The sequence below is a fragment of the Cynoglossus semilaevis genome, chromosome 9 (assembly GCF_000523025.1).
Source record: "Cynoglossus semilaevis isolate Cse_v1.0 chromosome 9, Cse_v1.0, whole genome shotgun sequence".
Taxonomy (NCBI): domain Eukaryota; kingdom Metazoa; phylum Chordata; class Actinopteri; order Pleuronectiformes; family Cynoglossidae; genus Cynoglossus; species Cynoglossus semilaevis.
The window spans coordinates 433,642-454,563 of record NC_024315.1 but is presented as its reverse complement, the minus strand read 5'-3'; the positions used below and the strand labels follow the sequence as shown (position 1 = coordinate 454,563).

General features: G+C 45.4%; 1 protein-coding gene across 23 annotated transcripts in view; it reads left to right on the top strand.

Moving 5' to 3' along the window:
• Window positions 1–20,922, top strand: part of cacna1ab (calcium channel, voltage-dependent, P/Q type, alpha 1A subunit, b) — a 107,289-nt gene that overhangs the window by 82,251 nt on the left and 4,116 nt on the right. For 3 of the 23 annotated variants that reach the window (XM_017034975.2, XM_017034979.2, XM_017034978.2), the window contains 11 exons: window positions 4,369–4,474; window positions 5,170–5,277; window positions 7,499–7,602; window positions 8,040–8,176; window positions 8,534–8,669; window positions 9,424–9,537; window positions 11,367–11,384; window positions 11,819–11,854; window positions 14,044–14,269; window positions 14,480–14,718; window positions 15,344–18,258. In XM_017034975.2, coding sequence (XP_016890464.2) covers window positions 4,369–4,474; window positions 5,170–5,277; window positions 7,499–7,602; window positions 8,040–8,176; window positions 8,534–8,669; window positions 9,424–9,537; window positions 11,367–11,384; window positions 11,819–11,854; window positions 14,044–14,269; window positions 14,480–14,718; window positions 15,344–16,072 — 1,953 coding nt within the window. In that variant the 3' untranslated portion in view covers window positions 16,073–18,258. Of the gene's footprint in view, window positions 1–47; window positions 145–4,368; window positions 4,475–5,169; window positions 5,278–7,498; window positions 7,603–8,039; window positions 8,177–8,533; window positions 8,670–9,423; window positions 9,538–11,366; window positions 11,385–11,818; window positions 11,855–14,043; window positions 14,270–14,479; window positions 14,719–15,343; window positions 18,259–20,922 lie in introns of those variants that run through there. The other 20 variants (XM_025058721.1, XM_025058720.1, XM_017034977.2 and 17 more) reach the window with 19 other exon arrangements.

The window sequence follows — 20,922 nt, the reverse complement described above, 5'->3', positions numbered from 1 at the left end:
TGTGGGGTATGTGTGTGTGTGTGTTTGTTTGTTTGTGGCCAACCCAGCGGCCGGATCAGTTACACAGACATGTATCAGATGCTAAGACACATGTGTCCGCCGCTAGGCCTTGGGAAGAGGTGTCCCGCCCGGGTCGCCTATAAGGTAGACTCGCCCCCCATCTTTATCCTCCACCACGACCAACCCCGTCCCTTCCATTTCTCTCCTGTACTCTCCCATCACCTCCTCCTCCTCCTCATCTTCATCTCCAACTCCCCCACTCCTCTCCATCACTGGGGGGGGAGAACCTGGGTTCTCTCACCTTCCCATATTCTTTACTTCCTTCTTCTCATCCGTCACAAAGACACCTCTCCCCCTCCACCTCCCCCTCCTTCACCCCCCGCTCCCCCCTCGTCCCTGCAGTGTTCTCCTCATTGTCTGTCAGTGGTGGTTGTGGTGGTGGTGAGCGTCCTCTCCTCTCTCTCTCTCTCTCTCCGACCCGGGGGACGGAGGGACGGGGCCTTTTCTTGTCATCGTGCAGTGAAGTGAAGTGATAGTGAAGTGGTAGTCAGTCTTTTTTTCTTTTCTTTTCTTTTCGTTTTCTTCCTGCCTCCTGTCAGGCCACAGGGGTGAGAGAACAGGGGAGGCTTTGCCAGTCCCTCTGCAACCTGCACGGACGCAAACACACACACACACACACATGAACACACACGGGAACAGACACACATATGGAAAAAAAAATATGAGCGGACCAACAATTCTAGATAAAATCCATCTTTAAAGGATTGTTTGAAAAATATATTTTTTTACATTAAATTACATTTGCATCATTCTATAAATTATATCTTTCAAATACTTGTAGAGAAACAAACTTCATGTTCTAAATGATAATAGTACTTCATGTTGTACAACAAACCATTCATACTCACTGTAAGATCACTGACAAAAACAATGATGTTTTTAAGACACAGAGCAACTATTTGCTAACGATGCAGGTACAGAAGGAACGGCAAAGGTGTGTGTCTTCAGTCCTCTGAGTCTCTTATTCCTGTGGATGGCGCTGTAGTGCACAGACACACACACGGCCACATGTGCAATCTCTGCACAAAAACAAGAGGGAAATTTCTGGTCCTGTTTTGGAGTCTTTTTTTCAAGAGGATTTTTGGGTAGACGATGTTTGGTTTTAAACTTTAAAAGTCTTTTAAAAGTTTTGCTTTAGACCACCAGGATAAAGACATGCGTCTAGCATTTCGACATTCTCTCCTTGTCTGTCCACTCTGTCCATTTCCCTGTGTCTTTTTCTTTTTTCTTTCTGACACCCAGAGTTAACAAAACAAATATTAATTTAGATTAACCAACCTGAACATTAAATAAATGAAAAGTCTGTCGACTTGATCACAGTCAGGATGCTTTGCCAACATGAACTTTAAATAAATAAGGAAGAAAAGTCTGTCAAAAGTCAGTCGACTTGATCACAGTCAGGATGCTTTTTGTTGGCATCCAGGAATACGTCTTAAAGACTGAAAATTGCAACAAAATTCGGTAAAATGTTTTGTTAAATCAGATCTGGGCAAACTACGGCCCGTGGGCCAGATATGGCAGATATGGGTTTTTAATCTGACCAGACAAACACTGGTAAAAACTGGCATCTATCATGCATTACAATGAATCGGCATGCATTACAATGTAATTTCCGCTATTGCCACTAGATGGCGACGAACATCAAATGTGCCAAATTTGCTTTGAAAGTTTAGGTTTAATTGTTTATTTTATTCATAATATTTTGTCCAACCAATACTGAACCTCATTTTGGACAGTGAGCCCACAAAGCCGGCCCGTCCTTGTGTGAATAAATAATGAATAAATAAAAGTTAAATAAATAATAGACACTGTGTTAATTTAGATCCACTCCAGCTCTAATCTCCTGTCAGTTCTTATTTCTTTGGCTGCTGTCTTCCCATGTCTTTCATCAAATCTTCTTCTCTTCTGTCCTTCTGACTCTTCACCTGATGAACAGGTTCATCTGCGTTCATTTCTCCGTTCAGTACAGTCTGCTCTGTCTCCTCTCCTCCTCCGTTCTTCTTCTCTTGCTCGTACACTTCCTCCTTTCCTCCAAACTGTCATCCTGTCTTGGCATCACACACACTTCAGTGTCTGGAGTTTAAGAAAATGAAGAGGAAAGTCTGTTAAATGATCTTCGCTGACGTTCAGTCTGTCACAGTTGTCACAGCACAGAACAGTTTTCCTCAACAGTTTTTGACCACTCTTCATGGTAACCCCCCCCCTCTGCCCCCCCCCCCCCCCCCCCCCGCCACCACGCACACATGATACCAAGGAAACAGTGTTAGACTGATAAATGGTGTTTGGTTTGGGACTAAAGCTCTCTGTAAACTGATGTCAGTGTCGTTTTCAGTCCTCGTCTTTATCTACTGTCTCGTTCTGTGACCTCTTCTTCTTCTCTTTTAATCTACACACACGACGAGTTTTTGCTTTGTCACTTCTCACTGAGACAATATTTTGATTTTTTTTTCTTCTTTCAAATAACTCTTTCAGTCTTTTAACAAACTCCTCCCTCTCCCTCATTTCCCTTTTTATCTGTAACTGCATCTCATGACCAAAGCTTAACGTCAACGAAACTTCTGTCCCTTTCCATGTGTCCCTCTTTCCTATCTCTACAAAACCAACCATCCCTACTACTACTACTACTACTACTACTACTACTACTATTACTACTACTACTACCACTATTTCTTCGACTACTACTGGTTGGTCCAAAACAAAGTTTGACTACTACTGGTTGGTCCAAAACAAAGACACAGTGTGAAGAACACCAGTCGCCTCTTTTTGATCTTCTCTATGATTTTTTTCTTCTTTCAGGAACAACTCTACTACTCTCTAAATCCCCTAAAAACACTGCAACCGTTTGGCATTGAGAGAGATCTTGACTTGATAAAAAAAAAAACATTTCCATCATTGTTCAGTCTGATTTCAAAGAAGAGAATGATAAATCTGAAAATAAAAAACACCCAGAGTATACCTGTCAGTAGCAGTAATCCAGTTAGACTGAGGATACTCTCTTTGCGCGGATGCACGGCTGCTTGTATTGTGAAAAGTGGTTTTTGACCAAAGGACTGGGTGAGGGAGGTAAAAGGCTGGGTTGGTGGGGGCAACAAACGGGGCTTCTAGATCTTGTCAGTGAGGTAAAGGCATGATGCATGCTCTGTGTGAGGGGGTTGTTTTTCTCCACTAGGGGGGGCATGTTGTGTGGCGTTGCATGCAGTCCTTGTGCTCTCCTCGCATGGCTACTGGCCACATCGAGCTCCGCCCGCCTGTGCCTGACTGCTGCCGAGCGCTGTGGATGTCGGCCGATGCCCTCTGCCTGCCACGCCCGTGGCTCGGGGCATGCCCGACACTCGCACACACTCAGGAACACAGAGCACACAAGCATGCACACAACCCCACCGCCATCTGCCGTCCGTGCCCATCGTGAGTGCCCAACGCTCATGTTCGTCGGTAAATCTGATGGATACCGGGGTAGAGACGCCAAGCGGCTCCAGGTGGCGCCACGCTTGCTTTTTCTACCCTTCGGTTTTTCCATCTCTTTTACCTGTTAAATAGAAATGTAAAAGTCAGAGAACCTCCCAACAGGCAGGGGGAGCTCTATAGCTAATGCCCTAGGTTATTTTAAAAAACCAGCAGTCTCCTGAAATGCAAGCAGACTTTCACCAGTGATACTACGATCGTTCCCCCGTTCCCCACTTATTCTGTCTCCAAACGACTTCAATTAAGTGCCCCTTAATTGCAGTCTGTGCAAACAGTCTTGTGTTAGTATGTATGGGGGTGTCAGGGGGTAGTTAGGGGCTGGATGTATGCGTATCGTTTTATATTTATATATGTGTTTGTACGACCACTAACATGTGTAAATGCCCTAATGCATTCACACATTTAGGGAACATGGGCACAGGTTGGGTCAGAGGCCAATCGGGCTCTGATTGTTCTCCCTCGTGGTTCTGAGCTCGCACAGTTGCTTAGCAGCAGATGGCCCTCATTGGTTAGCTGTGCTGTCATGTAGAGTATCACTGGACAAACAGGAGACGCAGGGACTTAAATGACGCTAACGTTCATCAGAGAACAAAGACACAACCCTAAATCCTGATAACCTCAATTCCTTGACAACTGAAATTTACCCACAACCTGGAATACAGGCATCGAAAAGTCAAGTCCAACTCTAATTGGCCGTTGTCTATGGAGCTCTCTCAACCCCTGCAGACCTCTCACCCCCACCCCCCCACCAAATCTGCTCCCCTTTCCTGGAGGTTCAGGCTGTCCTTCCTGTCTCCTTCCTGGACTTGTCCGTCTCATCCTCTCATCCTGACTGACTCTCCACAGAGGCTGCTGCGTATGGATCTGCCCGTCGCCGATGACAACACAGTGCATTTTAACTCCACCCTCATGGCTCTTATCAGGACTGCACTGGATATAAAGATCGCCAAGGGTATGACCTCAGAGATCTCTCGCCCCCTAACTTTGACAAACCTCCTCCACTTTCCTTTCTGTCCTTTCATTCCTTTCCTTTTTTCCCCAAACAATACGGCATGACAGCTAGGAGCAGCTAGCTCAGCGGTTAGGACGCTGACGTTTGTGTCACACACAAAAAGGGTGGCCTTGAAATTAAAAAAAAAAAATGCTGCGATCCGTGATTTGACTGGAAACATTCTCATAATTTTAGACTGTGCTTTTACTTTTTTTCATATTTTTTTTATCCACATTATAATTTCTATTAAACAATAATGAACACGGTTACTATGGCGATGATCACCGGCCTTTTCTAAGTAAAACATTCTCACGTTTATGATTTAAATAAGTTGTCGATTTAAGTATTGACGAATCAGTGGCAACATTGTCTTTCAACTAGAGCTGGTATTTCTCAAAATACTAATACTAATACTCTGTTTTGTTTTGTGTGTATGTGTGTGTGTCCAAATGTATAAATATATATTTCTTTTTCTTTTTTTTTTCTTTTGTCTGTGCCTGGTTGCTCTGTGTTGTCTCTGCCTGGTTGCTCTGTGTTCATTGGTGTGAAACGTTTTACCCTTTTTTTTTTTTTTTTTTTTTTTAAATCGCTGTCTAAATGGTCTGATGTTTGTGTGGCGGTGGTCGCTCCGGGTCGCGGTCCCTCCCGTTGTCCAGGAGGTGCAGACAAGCACCAGATGGACGCAGAGCTGAGGAAGGAGATGATGGCGATTTGGCCAAACTTGTCTCAGAAGACGCTGGACCTGCTGGTAACGCCGCACAAGGGTAAGTAGGAGGGAATCTGCAAATGCTGGTTTGTACGTGTCCGACCACCAACTCACCAAGAGGACAGCTTCTACCGGTCAGTGTCATTGACTGCTTAGCATCTCCTGATCAGACGACTGCATGACATACACCACAACACACACACACACACACACACACACATACACGAGTAACATAAAAGTTTGGGTTTTTTTGCAGCTAGTAGTTTGTCAATTTTATAACAAAACATAGCGCAATTTTATGAAGTCAGAGAACGTCACCTCAAATTAGGGAACAGTTTGTCAAAGATAGAGAAAAACACAACGGTTTGAAGGACCTGAATGAGGAAAAAGTTACAATTAAAAGGGTGCAGTTTGAGTGGCAGATGGGTTCAAAGAAGTGGAGGAATTATCAGCTACTCCGTTTACTGTTTAAAATCATAATCAAATTAAAATGTAAGTTCATTTGGGTCAACATGTTTGCAGATGACGTTGTAATCTGTGATTAGAAAGTGGAGGTAGAAAAAAAGGAGAGAGAAAATCTGCATTAGAAGAGATGACGGATGAATGAGAAGAATAGATAAAAGAAAACAGTACCAGTCAACGTGACCTCACCTGACCTTTAGTGTACCTTCTAGACCAGGTCAGGAACAGAACGCCTTTCTTTGATTTTCATTTTAAAGTTTAATATAAAAGTAAAATGAAAACACACCTGAACTCATTACTTTTTTTATTCTTTATTCCTAAATAGTCCTGGAAATAGAAGTGAAAGCACAAACACACACATACATGAACACACACACACACATGTTTACCCAAACTGACACAGTTTGTATCAGGAGGTGCCTGCTATAGAAGATCCTCTATAGAAGTCTTTTCACTACAGAAGTAATCAGCTCAAATTCCAAATTGAAAAGTGTTTTTTTTTTTACCCAAACTGATTTTTTTTAATCACTAATCCTAATCTAATTTATATCATTATAACTATTTTGATCCTTAGATCCAAATTGAACAATTACAATTCTGCATGGTTAACACTCGTTTGAGAATGTTGCCCACATGCATGACAGTTGTGAGACGAGAGATTTGCTCCGTCACGTCTCATCAACTGGAGGTAGACTAAAGACGTAAGATATGAGTCGTCATATCTTATCACTCGCTGATATCACTTTTAATGCTGGAGGACTCGTAGCCACGCCACTTTGATAAACCCGCACCGTTTCAGCGACGTCAGCGTCTGCTGCGCTGCGACCAAAACCAAGCTCAATGATTTTTCTGATTCTAAATGTTTACGTGTTTCATCCAAACTCTGGGGATAAATGTCTGGAGTTTTTGGAAAAAGATTGAGCTGCTGTTAGTCTTCTGCGGTTCTCAGTGAGGTGGCTGCCTCATCCTCAGCCTTCACATTAAAATCCGATATTCAATCCCTGGTACGGGCTTGGATGAGACTGAAGAACTCCGAATGTTTATGGACCAGATGTAGATACAGCATCTGCCTGTGAAAAGACTACTGGCTCTTGTTGTGTTTATAACTGTACAGTGTTGTCTTATATAAATGTGTCGTGCACTAGCAAGTGAGCTCAGCTCTCCGTCAGAGGTGGAAGATCTTTTTTTCTTCTTTTTTTTTGCCACACTCTTAAGATTTTTATGATAAGATATGAGATACTTTATACTTTTTTTAACCAAACCTTTGGTGAAAATCTTTTAGAATTATTATTATGTCATAATGATGTCTGAGGAACTCCATAGATTCTACATAAACAGTGAGAAATGTGGCTAAATAGACATGGAGAGAATGAGCAGGACAGTTTTTTGTTTTTTTCTGCAGCTGAAAATCTCTTCAGTTTGATGAGTCGGACCTCAGTGACCACAGCTTTCAGAGCGGTCCAACTTCTTTACTGCGTCACTGAAACACTCAGCTTTATAGTCCAGCATCAAACAGGAAGAACACACTTGTCTACTCCTGCATGTTCAGGGATGTATTTGGAGACCACTGTACTGCAGTACTGCATGGCTACGACTGCGTTCCTACTAAAAACACAGTCAGTGGCTCCGGTCGACTTCTCGACCTTCGACCGACGTGGATCAGGCCTGGCTCTCTCCTGCCGGTGCACTCTGCATGCACTGTTGAATTTTTCTGTCTGTGGATTGTGTTGTCTTGTCTCCCCCACCCCCATCCCCCCACGGCTCAGGGTCCCATCCGTCCGGGTCTAATCTTGCAGGGTAACTTGTCATTTTCTCAGCAGCCACAGACCTGACGGTTGGCAAAATCTACGCCGCCATGATGATCATGGAATACTACCGTCAGAGCAAGACCAAAAAGCTGCAGGCGCTGCGTGAGGAACAGGTAGAAGTCTCTCAAAGAAAGTCCCAGAATCCTTTTCTCTCTCCTCCTCCTCCTTTTTGACTCTTTTTCTCTCCCACCTTAACCTGTTTTTTTTTGTAAGCATGACACCCAAGATTTTATTTTTGTGTTTGCTCACAGTGGTTCTTTTCTCTTGACTATTACTAACCCTCACCTTCCAAACACTGTCTCTTAAAACTTGCACTCCTGCACAACTTGTTATCACCACATTTCCCGGACTATACGTCGCACTCTTAGTTTCTTCTGTCAAAAGGTAAATATATATAAACATATATACAGTCATTGTGCTTAAAAGACTAAAAAGAACTTTATGAGGCGTACTGTGTAAGGCGCCCTCTTGTGGGTTCATGCTGCGAGTGCATCCAGTGTTGGAGTGTGCCTGATGCAAGCCTGCAGGCCATGTGGTGTATCTCACGCAGAACCGAACGCCATTAATGTTTGAGCGCATGGAGCCGCCGGAGGGGGGCGGCACCGACGATCAGGGAGGTCAGGGAGGTCAGGAAGGTCAGGGAGTCAATGGCCTCCCCATCACCCAGCCAGACAACATCAACAGCATGTGAGTAGAACCAGAGGAGGGAGGGAGGGGGGGTTCTGCAGCATCAATGACCTTGTGTGTTTTTACTCTGTCTCTGTCAGAGATGGAGAAAATGTTAGGATTGCAGACGAGTGATTCATTTCTAAATTATTCAGAAGTCTCTCTTCAATATCCATTTTTTTTCTTACTGAAGATTTGAATCTCAAGTTTCCTGGCGATACGTGTGTCATATATATATATACGTGTGTGATCCATGTGATCCAGACCTCCACAGACGTCTCTGTTCAATATGATTTTTTCTTTCTTCCTGAAGATCTGAATCTCAAGTTTCCCGGTGTTATGTGTGTCTTATATATATGTGTGATCCATGTGATCCAGACCTCCAGAGGGCGGCATGACCGAGAGCCAGTCCTGGGTGACGGCCAAAGCCCAGGAAATGTTCCAGAAGACGGGGAACTGGAGCCCAGACAGACCGTACCCCGACGACCTTCACGACAACCGTCACAACCCGCAGGTACGACCAAGGCTTTTGACTCAGGCTTTTGACTCGCGTCGTGACTCATGACTTTGACCCGGAGCGGGTCAGGTCGGCTGTCTGAAAACTGTTCAGACGTCACCTCTGACTTTTCACTGCCTTTCAGCGCTGCTGTCTTTTATTCTCACCAGTGATCACTCAGGGACTTGTCTTAGTCCAAACCTCTGTTCACTATTTCACTTTTTGACAGAGTCAAAGGGGATTTTTTTTAAGCTGTGTTAAAATGTTTTTGCCGTAAAGGAGCTTGGATCAACCATGGTGGGTGAAAAAGTCTTCCCCCTGCCACACTTCTGTATCAAAAAGCAGACACCATACATCCAAATATAGCTTTAAATATATTTATGTTTTAATTAAAAAAATCTACAATATTATTTTTACATAAAAAATGAAAGAAATAATAGTGACTTATTTAATTGTGAATTATTCATGAACATAATGTGTCTTCTGTTTCATGTCATTTTCCTCTTTTTATATTCTGTCACTACAGTAATTACCCGTTTATTTTTATTGACTTTCACCCAAACAACCCTGTCCACGGTTTTTATCAGACAGGAGGGATTTTTTTTTCTCCACACTGTACAGTTTTTACCACCACAATGACGTAAGAATTTTTTTTAAAAGTAGAAAAAAAACCCCAACTCGTTGTTCGTTATCATGGAGGCCCCCTCCCCCCTGTCAGTGACTCCTCCCCCAGCAGACGGTGGTCACGCCCCATTCTCATTGTGTTTTACAGACGGTAGAGATGAGGGAGATGGGGCGGGACGGGTACTCCGACACTGAGCCCTATCACCCAGTGGATGGGCATGGGCGGACCCTCTCCATGCCCCGCCTCTCGACAGACAACCAAGTGAGCACCTTCACCCTCCCCCCCCCACCATCTTCATCATCATCCTCAGATTCTTTGTTCACCCCCTCCTCCTCCTCCTCATTAAGCCTCCTCATGAAGCTCAAATTAACGTAACACGATCCTGGACTCAGACATCAGGAGGATGAACCTCTGTGGTGTAGATTTCTCCCTCACCTTCACCTTCACCCTCACCCTCCTCCACCCTCTTTTCCTTTTACCTCACCCTCCACCCCTCCTCCCCCACCCCCTGCATCCAGACCCACTGCTCTTCCTTCCGTCCCTCTGAGCAGTTACAGCCTCATGATAATTTAACGGTCGGTGAGTCGTGGGTCTGACCAACGGATTGTTCTGGATGTGAGTCCAGCTCCATGTCCAGAACAATACATTTATACGATATATCCTCCCCGACTCCGCCTCCATCCTATCCTTGGTGTGTCTGTCCTGTTTAAGCTGTGGCCAAAAAGACTGAACAAAAATAGACAGAGGGACCGTGATGTGTGTCTGAAATATATATCGTTTCAAACTTTAATATGTCCAAACGCCAACAGTTCATGAACACTAAGGAACGTTAAAGGCAGGAAGAAACTGGTTAAACATTTAAACAAGTTCTAAATATCATTGAGGAAAAACTTTGAAACGCAGCATTCGGTCGTGACAACTAGTGACGTGTAAAGAAGACTGATGCTAAAGAATCCATTGGTTTTCAATTTTTATGTTAAAAAATAAACAGTTTTATTCCTGATCCATCATATAATGTCTTATCAACAGATGTTACGACTCTAATAATCCCATTTTATTCCCTTTCCTAAATGATCAGCCGTTATAGATAAACCCCCGCAAAGGAAATATTTTTGGAGGATGAAGTATGGTTTCATGTACAGTACTACAGTACCACAGTACTGCAGTACTACAGCTTCTGGCTGCAGTTTACACACGTTCATGCACGTCAACACGTCTCCTCGCTCCGACCTGTCGCTGCATCCACGTCATGTTGCTCTCACTTTGGTATGTTGGTCACTCAGCAGAGTGTTTCTGGAGTTTACTGTACATGAGAAGACTGCGATTATTATTATTATTATTATTATTATTATTATTATTATTATTATTATTACTACTGAAGGTGTAAACCTGGGCCACAGTGGGTGTTTCAGCCTCACTGCTGCATCAAAGAAGGGTTTTCTCAACTGGATTTCCATCGCTTCAAAAAGTGATGCGAGATTAAACCCGAGTATGAACCTAACAACAATAAAGGAACCGTAAAGTAAAGTAAAAATAAAATAAATATAATGTTTGTGTTGTTATGGACGTTGGACATTAATTATACAAAGACACCGTTAAACACCGATAAACACCAGCTCTGAGCTGGTGAATGCAGCTGAAGTACGATCAGCACCACGGACAGCTCCGCCTAACTCAAGACCACAGAGTCTGAACAACACAAATCAAATAAATAATAATAAAAAACTATATGTGGCCGATGAATTAATTCAAATTTTTAACTACCTAAGTCTGAACACTGAAAACTAAATCATATTTTGTTCAGTTTATCTGGTTTGACTATTCGTTTTTAGCTCGTTTATCAAATCGGTTTCCAGTAAAAACAAATGTCAAACTTCACACAAGTCAAAACAACCAGAGGTTACTTTTCAAATTGTAGAATCCCCCCGCCCCCCCCCAAAAAAAATGAACCTCACTGATAATGAGGATGTGTCCTGATAAACAAATAGTGTGTGTACGTGTGTGTTGTGTGTGTTTATATGTGTGTGTGTGAGTGTGTGTCCGTATATCTATTGTTACTTATTGTCTTCTAACACTGCTCTGCTTTACAGAGAGTTCATGCTGTCTCGGTAAGTGTGTATGTATTTGTGTGTGTGTTTCACCGTGTGCGTGCGTGTGATTGGCTGACACTGGAAATGCCTCCCTCACTGTCTCTTATTCTCTCTCGCTCGCTCACACGCCTGGCTTCCGTGTGTGCACCGTTTTCTGAAACGATCAACTTTGGGTTTTTTCCCCACTCTCTCTCTCTACCTCTCACTGTCTCTCACTCTCTGTCCCTCCTGTTATTATTATTTTATGTCCTTTTTTTTCTTTTCTTTCTTCTTGACAACTGAACTCTTTCATCACTTTCGTCTCTTTTATCCACGTCATTTCTCTCTGTGTTCTTCGGCCCCTGGTGACAACTTTATATGTGCGGTGTGTGCGTGCGTGTGTGTGTGTGTGCGTGCGCCCGCGTCATGCTGCTCTGCTCTACGTGTCATTTTTGTGTTTGTCTGCTCTGCAGCGGAGGAGACACAAGCCCCGTGGAAATAACCTCAGTGTATGTACCTCCCTCTCTCTCTCTCCCTCTCTCTCTCTCTCTCTGTCTCTCTCTGTCTCTCTTTACTAAGGTTTTAGATCATAGTAGTTTTATTTCCATTATCTTTTGCTAAATTAACCACTAGTTTAAAATGAAGTCAAATTTTTTTAAAAATTAAATTTTTTGGGGTGTTTTATTTGGAATGTCATTTATAATGTACATTATTGAATTTTTTTATAATAATGTATATTATATTAATACTGACCAACATCACAGTTTTCTCTCGTCCTTGTTCATATTAAAAATGTTCAAGTGACTTCAACAAACTGCAGTTGTCGGTTAAAGTCCCTACATATTGGACTGACTGACTGCAGTTGTTTTTTTGTTTTTTTTCGATATCCGATCCTGAAATTTTGAATAAATTTTGACCGATTCTGATTCCGAGTATTGGATCGACTCCTGTCTATTCTCTATCATTATATTCTGAGCTCTTCAGGCTCATCCGAAGCCTTATTCGACCATGTGACGTCAGGTTAACTATCTCTACACCAGCTTCTTCTTCTCTCTCTTCTTCTTCTTCTTCTCTGTCTGCTCGTCTGTCTCGAGGCTCCTACTGTTTGTCCACGCCACACGTTTCTTGAAGACCCGCTTCTGTATGCAGTGTGTGGGAGTCTTGTCTTCCCGAGCGCGTGTCCGTTTGCGTGGTACATGTGGTCACGTGTGTCCTGTAGTCCGCTGCATCGCCGCAGACCGGTCCAACTCTGTTTGAATGAGCATGGACCTGCCTGATGGAGGGACCGTAGGTCTCAGCGGGGGGGGTCTGGGTCTGGGTCAGGGTCTGGGCCGGCATGTCATCGGTCATGCATGACGTGGCAGGACTGAGTCTGGCTGTGGGTGTGACGTTGGACACGCTGTGCGCCACCATGAGGTTGTGTTGCTTCAGTCATTTTCGAGCCTGGGCGGTGAAAACTGAAGGCGCAGCGGAGCTCACACGTCATCGTAGTTATTATTATTATTATTATTATTATTATTATTGTCAAAGCTCGAGCCACTGTTTACATCTTCATACACCTTCTTTCATCTGACAGGTGAAATGTTCACACCACACATGTAGAAGTCAGGCCGGTTGACACACACACACACCACATTCAGCACCGAATCATTAGTTTGCATGAGTGCGTGAACGCAGCGGTGACGTCACTGTGCTGCTGGCCATCACCTGGACATGCATGCCTTCTGTGACGATCAGAAGAACGCAGCTTCTGGACGCTGATTCCTCTCATGTTTGTCTGAATGTCATGCTTCGCTCCGGGTGACGTCACACTGAACTACAGAGACTCCTGAGGTCACAGCTGTTTTAACTAAGTTTAACTAAGTCAGTGTTTCTCAACCGTGGGGTTGCGACCCTGCGTGGAACTCAAATGAGGTGTGTTTTCATTTACTTAATAATTCTGTGTTTTTTGATGCATCGAAACACATTTATAAAGTTGGTCCACGGACAAAGTACCACTGAAAAAAAATAATCTAAGTTTAAATTGTTTTCAGCTGGGAGTTTGACCTGTAGTTACATTACAAGTTACATTTATTATGTATTTTATCACATGCATCAAATATGCGATTCTTCAGTTTTCATTGTTAAAAACTTTTATATTGTATCATTGATATTAAGTTTAAGAAAATGGAGGTAGGGTGGGGTCCTGAAGGGGGGGGGGGCTCCAGTGCCATGTGCATGTGAGGCATGGTCTGTGAAGGCTTGGCTCATGCTTGCTCTCTGTCTCTCCTCTGCTCTGCTCTGCTCTGCTCTCCCTGTGAGTTCCTCGTTTCTCATCCGTTCCAGTGGAGACGCATGTGACACAGAACCGAACTGTCAGGGATCCAGATGAGTCAGAACAGTTCCCAGGAACCCATGTAGGGTTTGGATTCAGATCAGATGGCTGAAGGTCGCCACTCAGTAGTAAAAAAATAAAAAGTCTCCCTCCCCCTCCTCCCCCCCCCGCTCGGCACTGATTTTTGACTCAAGTCGTCGATAGATGGACATGCAGTAGTCTCTCATCATCTGTCCCAGTGTCCTCTCCGCTGACATTAGGTCGAACCACTCGGCCAATCAGAGTTCGACTCGACCTCACCTGTTTTCTCCCTTCTTTCTCTCTCCCCCTCACCCCCATTATTTTTCTTTGCCCCCCTTCTCTCTCCTCCCTGTTTCCTTACAGACCATCACCGACACCAGTCCGATGCGCCGCTCCACCTCCAGTCTGGTCCACGGGCGCTCGGGTCGTGGCGTGAGGCTGGACGACTACTCCCTGGAGAGGGTGGTGTCTGAGGAGGGGAGACACGGGGGAGGGCGCAGACACTGGGACAGGAGTCATCGCACGTCACAGCGCTCTCTGACCAGATACACAGACGCCGACACGGGTGAGACGCACACTGAGGTCACGGGTGAGCAGCGTGCCGTCAGAAATGAATAACTGGACCACAGGAATGTGGAGCGGTTAATTAAAACTTTCCTGATGGTGAGAGTAGATTCAGTCTAGTTTAAATTTGTCTATGGTTTTACCTAACACCGTACCTAAGCTTCTAAGCTCCGCCCATGCTGTGATTACATCACTGTCACCGTTTCAAACGTAAACTGAGACATCTCCTGGCTAGGACTGGGCACAGACCTCAGCACCACCACGCAGTCAGGTGACCTCCCACCGAAGGAGCGCGAGCGAGACCGCGGCCGCACCAAGGACCGTCGCCACCACCATCACCACCACCATCACCACGGCTCCATGGAAAAGGAGCGATACGGCCACGACCGCCACGACTACCCGCACAGGCATCCGCACGACCGCCACTGGTCCAGGTCGCCCAGCGAGGGGCCGGACGGGCGAGGACACAGACAGGTGGGCTCCACACAGGCCAAGTAGAAAGTAGAAAGAAAGGGTTATTAATATAATAACTATCAGTAATAATCAGTTAGTAACAGTAGTAACAGTTGAACTGTTGTTATTATTACAGTTGTTGAGTTTTGTCTTGTTATTGAAATGTTTTAGCAACGCAACGTTTTTCCATGTATGTTGCCAATTCACTATGTTGGCTACAGCTATGGCGACCCCTGCTGGTTGGACACGGTAAAGGTGATTCCAATGTTAACCAAGTCTCCAAAAAAAAAAAAAAGAGTTGTGACGATCTGCCCTCTTCTGGTATTAACTCGTTTTTTCTGCAATGGTTGAATTTTTTTCTTATAAAATAATATACCCATCTTACTTACCTACTTTAATCTCTCTTTTCTTTTTGTTTGGCTTCTTTTTTTTTTTGTCAATGTTTTTACCCTCTGTTATGATTCTGTGGCTTCTTCATGTCAAATATTTTGCTTCATCGCTGTGTTTTTAATCTCTGTGTCCTGATCTCTCATCTCTCTGATGAATGTGTTCCTTCTAATCTATCTTTTTATTCTCCACCTCTGTTCTCTGCTGCTCTCTGTTGCTGTGGTGTGTTTTGATTTTCCTTGTTGACATTTTGCTGTAGGGCAGTAGTTCAGTCAGCGGCAGCCCGGTCCCCTCCACGTCGGGAACCAGCACTCCACGGAGAGGTCGACGTCAGCTGCCCCAAACCCCAGCTGTACCTCGTCCTCACGTCACCTACTCCCCTGCGGTCCGCAAGCCCAGCTACGGTCCACCAGGACCGGGCCGCCTGCGCTCGCCCTCCCCTCGACACTTCTCCCCACCAGATCACGACAGAGGCTACCATCATCGGCCCCCGTCTCGCCAGGCCTCTCCCCACCACGGGGGTTCTTCATCCCGTCACGGTTCTCCACGCTCACCGCGGCACCAGTCCCCGCGCTCGCCCCTCCACGGCTCACCCAGGTCCCCTCATCGAGGCCGGTGGAGCGGGCCCCCGCCCGGCGACAGCCTGGAGGGCGACGGGCCTTTCTATGAGCACGATTACGAATACGAGCGGCACCACGAGCCGCCCGCCTACGAGCAGAGTTTGTCCCACGGAAACCCACACCCCCACGGGGGAAATCCTCACCCGCACCCACGCTCACCCAGGACTGCCCGCCACGGCCCCCCTCCGCCCCCGCACCCGCATCCACGGAGGGTGCCCAATGGCTATCGTTCATCCTCGCCGTCCCCGCATCGGCGGGGTCCGCCAGGGGCTCCTCCCCACCCTCACCACCGCCCCCCTCACACACGAGGGCCCCGAAAGGGCCTTCACGAACCTTACAGTGAGACGGATGAAGACGACTGGTGCTAGCGACGACAGGGAGCGTGGGACAATGGACAGGAGAGGAGGAGCAGCAGCAGCCTCCCGTGCTCTGGCCTTGGAGATGAAGACTTTTTTAGTAACGGTGGAAGTGTTTGATGGGAAGGAGCTGGTAGTTCTCAAAACCCTTTTACTCCTTTTCCCCCTCGGATATTCAAAGAGAGAAAAGGGTGAGGGGGGGGGCTGCACTGGTGCTGCGGTAGCCTTGAGACATGTTTTGTGTAAGACTCGAATCACTAACAGAGCAGCACATGAAAAAAAAACAAAAGTGAGAAAAAGACAGCGGAGATGGAGAGGGTGATTTTCAGGAACAGTTCACTTCTGCCTCTCTTTCTCAGAACAACACTTTCCACTCCTCTCTTCTTGACCAGCAAGTCCAGGCCGTAGGAGGAAGAAAGACAAGCGGGGAGGGACAACAGAAGAGGGAGGAGCATGGAGGAGCATGTGATTGGTTAGTTTATTGGTTGTTGCGTTTGGATCTGCTGCCGTCCATTTTGCTAAAATAAGAGCTGGAACACAGAGTCTACGGCTTTGACTCTGCCGCTCAATGGGTATGTTTAAAATTAAAAAAAAAAAAAAACACACAAAAAAACTACAACAACAATAAAAGAGAAAAAGCCAGGAGCCCCTAACCCTTACATGCCAAGCTATGCCTCCAGAAAATCAAACTTGAACAATGAAGATGAAATGAATCTTTACGTGACAAAATTGTGAAAAGAAAAAAAGGAGAAAAACCAATTCTTTATCGTGAACTGTTTTCCAAAGGACAGAACCGGGAAGCTCCGCCTATACTGCAAAAACCAGCCAATCCCAGTGCTGGCTGATATTTGATGAGTTTTATCATCTCTGTTTACTGTTAAAGACTTTACTTAATAATGACAGAACAGGTGTGGCATCACTTCCTGTCTGGCGCTGGCGGTGGTACAAAGGGGAAAGGCACAGTGCGGGCTCGCTTCCTGTTGGAGTGGGCACAGAGGGGAGTGGGGTGACCTCAGTTAGCTCGAGCAGGGAGCTGGACACTTGGCGAAAGCCCCCACCCCCGCCTCCTCGCTTGCACGTCTCGGCGCACGGCTAACGAAGACCTGACAGGAAATGACATCACACGGTTGAATGGGCGGAGGAGAGGAAAAAAAGGAATGGGATGGAAAAAAAAAACAGACCTTCTTCAGTATTTCTTCTCTCTATTACTTCTCCTTCTTTTTCTTCTTCAGACATTGAAGCTTGGTTCTTCTGTTGCATTCGCTCAGCCTCCTTTGATCTTTTTCAAGGTTCAAAATTTGATGGAAATCTGCATGATCGATTAAATACATACTAGAGAGAACATGTAACTGGTGTGGGTGGGACCTGGGGCTTTTTAGGTAACTTTGCTTCTTTAGGTTTACAAAAGAGGTTTTCTTCTTTCAGACTGTCTCTCTCTGACATATTAAATGTGTTTCTTCGGTTTCCCTTTTTGCCCCCCTCTACCCCCCCAAAAAAAAAAAAACGGCTCTGGCATTTGGCTAATATGCCTGTCTGCTCCTCCCGCCGATGCAGTTCCAAAGCTACTTTTCTACATCTTTTCAGAGTCTGGAGACTCTGCAGGAACACGTTACTGTTTCCTGTTGTTATGACAACAGAGAGAGAGAGAGCTGAGAGTGGCAGACTTCTACCACACTTGATTTATTTATTGTTAATGATGATAGTCTTATGAAAAATGAAATCAATGTCAATGCAAAATAATGACTACAATGACTGACTGATTGATCGACTGATTGATTGATTGATGGATTGACTGATAGTGTTGCTGTGGATTTGTTGTCGCGTTATTTGGAGTTCACGTCGGCTATGCTAATGTCCATCTGGTTTACATGGTTTGTGTTCCTGTTCCCCTGTTTGATGAAGTTTACCAGGTTCCCGATGCCTTTTCACAACACTGGGGCACAGAGGCTCGGGGAACATTTCACTTTGCAGCGTTGCGTGTTATAACGCAACTTTAAAGTCACTCTGCAGAACGGTGGAGGCGGAGATCACAGGGATTCTTCCCACCTTGCAATGATTTATGGGCTCAGTTCTCTTTGTCAAACCCAAACCCAAAGATCAAGTATTTACATTCACAGCCAGGAGTTTTTTTGAGGATTTTCAAGAATCTCTGTTGTGAAAAAATGGTTTAAGCTCATGAGCAATTGAAAAAAAAAAAACACAACTGCAAATCTCAATCACATCCCTCTGTTCGGCTCTGGTTGTCAGTTTGTGCTGACACAGTTTGGCCAGCAGGACAGTACAGTATTGGTAAAAACAGTATTGGGTGATGTTTGTCTTAGGGTGCCACCAGGGGGCAGTAAACAGCACACATTTTCCCAGCCTGCCTTCTCCCCCCTCTGAAGTAGCCACCAGTACACAACCTGGAGTGAAACCTCTTCCTGGACAGGGTCGCAGCCTGAGAAATGCCATATCTGTCAGTTTTATCGGCCCATTCTCACGTCTGCCTGACTGTGCCAACGCTGACCTCCCTGACCCCTCCAGCTCCACCCCCACCACTGCCCCTCCCCTCCTAGCTCCACCTCCTTCTCTCAGGTCTGGATTAGCAGAGAACAGTCTCCAAAACACCAGTCCAGTCATGTAAGGTCGTAGCATAGCTGAGAGCCTCCTTTTGCCAAAACCCACGTCAGTGTCGACTCTGCTCCATCATGTAGCTTCTCTTTCTCTGTCGCTCTCGGCTCTTCACCGAGTGACAGTGAGGACAGTGAAGGCGTCACAGGACAGAAACACTTCTATTTTCATCCTTATTGTTATAAAGTAACTTATGAACTATTAAAAAAAAATTCAAGGTAAAGATGATAAAATATAGATATATAGATGATAACATACAGATACATTTAAATATACTGTGTAGTTAAAGTAGAGATAGACAACAGACAGAAGATTATTACAGATGTTTATTTCCTTTGCACACACACCGTTGATGCTCACGGCACGGTCCATGATCTAACTAACTCTTGCACTGTTTTTTCGCAAGTTGCGGATGCCAGAAAAATGAAACCCCAGTTCACAAGTTTTTGACTCTATGCAGACCTCGAATGCATCCACGTGATCATTGTTTTAGAGGGGAAACCGAAATGCTTTGGTACTGTAACACGGATTAGTGAAACTGGAAAAAATGTGAAGATAGAAGACGACATTTTTGCACACGTCACTTGACATCATTTCACGACAAATCCCGCGTCCTTCATGAGCCGCCGCTCTCCTCGACGGCTCCTTTGCCCTCCCTGTGTCTGTCCTTCTGTTCTGAAACATGTTGCCTCCGAGCTGAGTAGCTGATCATAGCATTTTGAAAACAAGGATGGGGATTTTTGTTGACGTTTGTTTAAAATCAGTTGAGGGGATGCAAACCTGAACCCTCTGCTTGTACCTATGTTCCAGAGAGGCTACGGCAGGTTAGGACGCCTCCCTACAACCCTCTTACAGAGCCGCAGTGCCTTCTGTATCAGAGTCACGTTTGTCACCCGCCGCTGAGGAAAACCCCCCCGCTCATGTTTGCCGACTCCGTACCCTCCACAGTAGATGAGATCGACCACACCACGCCTTAAAAAGTCACATCCTGTCGGCCGCCGTGCCGGCAGCGAGACGAAAAGGGAAGTGATTTCGCTTCAGGGCGAGGAAATAGCCAATAGACGAGGCTGTCCGGCCAACGTTACTGTAAATGTGTGGCTCAAAGAAGGGGTCGGGGTCTGCTGAAAAAAACCAGGTCCCATGTGTTGTTGCTTCACACACAGATGACACGGATAAATCGTGAATGTGCCCGTTATTTATTATCGGCGTCAAATTCCCAGACAAAGATTTTTCATGGTCACGTTTCAGACAAATGGACCTGAGTGGGCATTCTTTACCAGCTGCTGCTAGCAGGCTAGCCCACTTGGCTTCGCTAACTTCGCACAAGGGCACCGTCTCGTGTCCCTTCTCCTTGGTCAATTTTGAGGCTGTGTAGTCGAGAGGTTTTTAGAGGTACAAAGCAGTTTACTTACTTCTCAGGTCCCTGTAGAGTTAGTTAGTTAGACTCAGTAGTTAGACGACGTAGGGGAGAGTCAGCTACAAAACAAAGAGGCCGTGGATTTGGTTGGACATCCTAGTTGTCGTCCCCACCTTCTCCATCTGTTCCCTGTCATTAACCCACATCCACATCCTGCCCCATGCACCGACATGCACCAACTTTGTTTACAGACGGCAGGAATAAAAACCCACATCTGTTTTTTGGCTCCGTGGCACCAATGAATTGTAACAAAAAAAATGGATCCAAAATGGCTGACACACATCACTGCCCTCAGGTGAAAGCATGTTGTATGTGTGTGTAGTTTTCCAAGAACGACGCATGTTCTTTGGAAAACAAAAGTGGGCATTCCGTCTTGGTTTCGATTTGTGTTTTTGTTTCTCAGAAGGGGAGTCGGGGGTGAGGGAGGGGGTGAGGGATCCACGTCTGCTTTCTGTGTCTTCACCTCCAGCTTCTGTTACACGGACTCTGCTCTGAATTTGTTTTTGTTTGTTTGTTTGTTTGTTTTCCTTTGATGCTTTGTTCTCGGACAAAGAGAAAAGTAATCTAACAAGCACGCCAACGCCAACCCATCCACTTGTGAAATTGTGTCAGTGGGTCAGTCTTGAGGCGCCGTGTCAATACAAACACGAATAAGGGCTCTCTTTAAAAAAAAAAAAAAATATTACCGAAACAAAGACCAGTTGGGTTTTATGTACAGTAGTGCTGCCAAAAGTTGTGCTTATGTAGCTGAAGCCACACCGTGGTCTCCCCTTTGTACAGCACTTGATGTGTGCATGCGTGTGTGTGTCGGGGGGAGGGGTGGGGCAGGGGGCGG